The sequence below is a fragment of the Cryptosporidium hominis genome, assembly GCF_000006425.1.
Source record: "Cryptosporidium hominis TU502 chromosome 4 CHRO014165, whole genome shotgun sequence".
Taxonomy (NCBI): domain Eukaryota; phylum Apicomplexa; class Conoidasida; order Eucoccidiorida; family Cryptosporidiidae; genus Cryptosporidium; species Cryptosporidium hominis.
The window spans coordinates 1-1814 of NW_666641.1; the positions used below are offsets into that span (position 1 = coordinate 1).

The window sequence follows — 1814 nt, forward strand, 5'->3', positions numbered from 1 at the left end:
TTAACATTAGAACATTGGATACCATCAAGAGTTAATAAATTGTTAATATTGGATCCATTTTTGTTGAATAGTAATACTTTCGATTTGGATGATTATTTTGGTCTAGTAAGTACAAATAAGATAATAAGTAATAAGATAAAAATAGGAGATTCAGCAATGACATTTATTAAAAAAAATGATAAAAGTGGATCAATAAGTACAAAAATGGGATTAATTTTGGTGAATAATTACAAGAAAATTGGGAGTTATTTAAAAAGAGCTTATTTTGAGATGTATTATGATTTTGAAGTTAGTAAGAAATTAAAACAAAATGAAGAAAATAATCAAAGTATGATGGATTTATTTATTTCTTATTTGAGAAGTAATAAAGAACTCAAGATTGAAGATGATATATATGAAAAAGATCAAAACAAAATTTCAATTACTTAATAATACTTATTATGATTTGAATTTTATTTTTCTAAGATACAATTTTAGCTAAGCTTACCATGAATAAGATTCTTGTTTTCAACAAAAACAGGACCTGCAGAAGTCATCATAGTAGATTCTTTAAATCTACAAAGTAAATCACTACTAACATTATAATTTGGTTGAACGGCAGCAAATGGATCTTTTCCTGTTTTTGTATTTAAAACAACATCAGGTTCTCCTTTAAAGTCATTATAAAAAATAAGTTCTCCAACTTTAGCATCTTTTGGAACAGAAACAGGCTCACAATATTCTTTGGATGATTGATTTTGACTATTATTATTATCTCCAGAAGGAGCACTACTGGCACATAAAAGCATTCCATTAGATGTAATACCTCTCATTGCTCTTGGTTTTAAGTTTGAAACAATGACAACAAGTTCATTAATTTTCTGAGTTAGATCATAAACTCCAACAAGTCCTGATAAAATAGTACGTGGTTCATCTTCTCCAACATCAATTTTTTCAAGATAAAGTTTATCAGCAGTGGGATGTCTCTCAACAGAAAGAATTCTACCAACTCTAAGAGCAATTCTAGTTGGATCGTCAAGTGGTCTTTCTTGTTTATTATGATTACTATTATTTCCATGTTCGCCAGTATTCTTTTTTTCTTTCTTTACAAGTTTCTTCTTAAAGAATGGTAAATCTAAATAATTAATACCTTCAGGACAAGATTGTCTTATTAGAGTAACAATTTGTATTTGTTCAAAGAATGTTGAAAGATTTGGATATTCTGGAATATATTCTTGATTTTGATCTTTGAGGGATTCAAAATAAGAGTACAATGATATATAAATAACAAGATCTACAATGGTTAAACTTCTTCCTAGAAAGAAACTTTTACCCTTAATCATTTCATTAAATTCAGACATTTCAGTTCCTTTAGAGAAGTTAAAGTTAATTTTGATAAGTTTCTCAATGATTTCTTTGGATTCATTAATTAAACTAGAATCTTTTCCCAAAAGATTTTTACCAAAAGATCCAAGATAAATTAATATATCAACAATGTTTTCTAATTGATCATTGCAATTCTCTTTATCTTTAATTAAAACAACTTGGTTAATATTTTTTTCATTTGTTGAATTTTCATCAATTATTGACTCTTCAATTTTTAGCTCAGTATTTTGTTTAAGTAAATAGTTTACAAGTAAAGATACAACTTTTCCTATATTACTAGTTTTTGAGTACTTTACTAGAATCGCCATTATTTCTCTCTCTTTCTCTTTTTTAAATCTAAAATTTAGTTTTTAAATTCTATTAGAATTTCTTTATTCAAGTATTTATTTTACAACTTATAAAAAAATTTTGTGTTTTTGGCGCCACATTTTTTTTAATCAAAAAAAAAG

General features: G+C 25.9%; 2 protein-coding genes across 2 annotated transcripts; one reads left to right on the top strand and one right to left on the bottom strand.

Moving 5' to 3' along the window:
- Nucleotides 1–156: 156 nt before the first annotated feature.
- On the top strand, nucleotides 157–429 carry Chro.40443 (hypothetical protein). Its single annotated transcript, XM_659972.1, has 1 exon — nucleotides 157–429. The coding sequence occupies one exon, from the start codon at nucleotides 157–159 to the stop codon at nucleotides 427–429; it is 273 nt and encodes a 90-aa protein (XP_665064.1).
- Nucleotides 430–473: 44 nt separating this feature from the next.
- Chro.40444 (tyrosyl-tRNA synthetase) lies at nucleotides 474–1673 on the bottom strand. Its single annotated transcript, XM_659973.1, has 1 exon — nucleotides 474–1673. One exon carries the CDS (start codon nucleotides 1671–1673, stop codon nucleotides 474–476), a length of 1200 nt encoding a protein of 399 aa, XP_665065.1.
- Nucleotides 1674–1814: the final 141 nt, after the last annotated feature.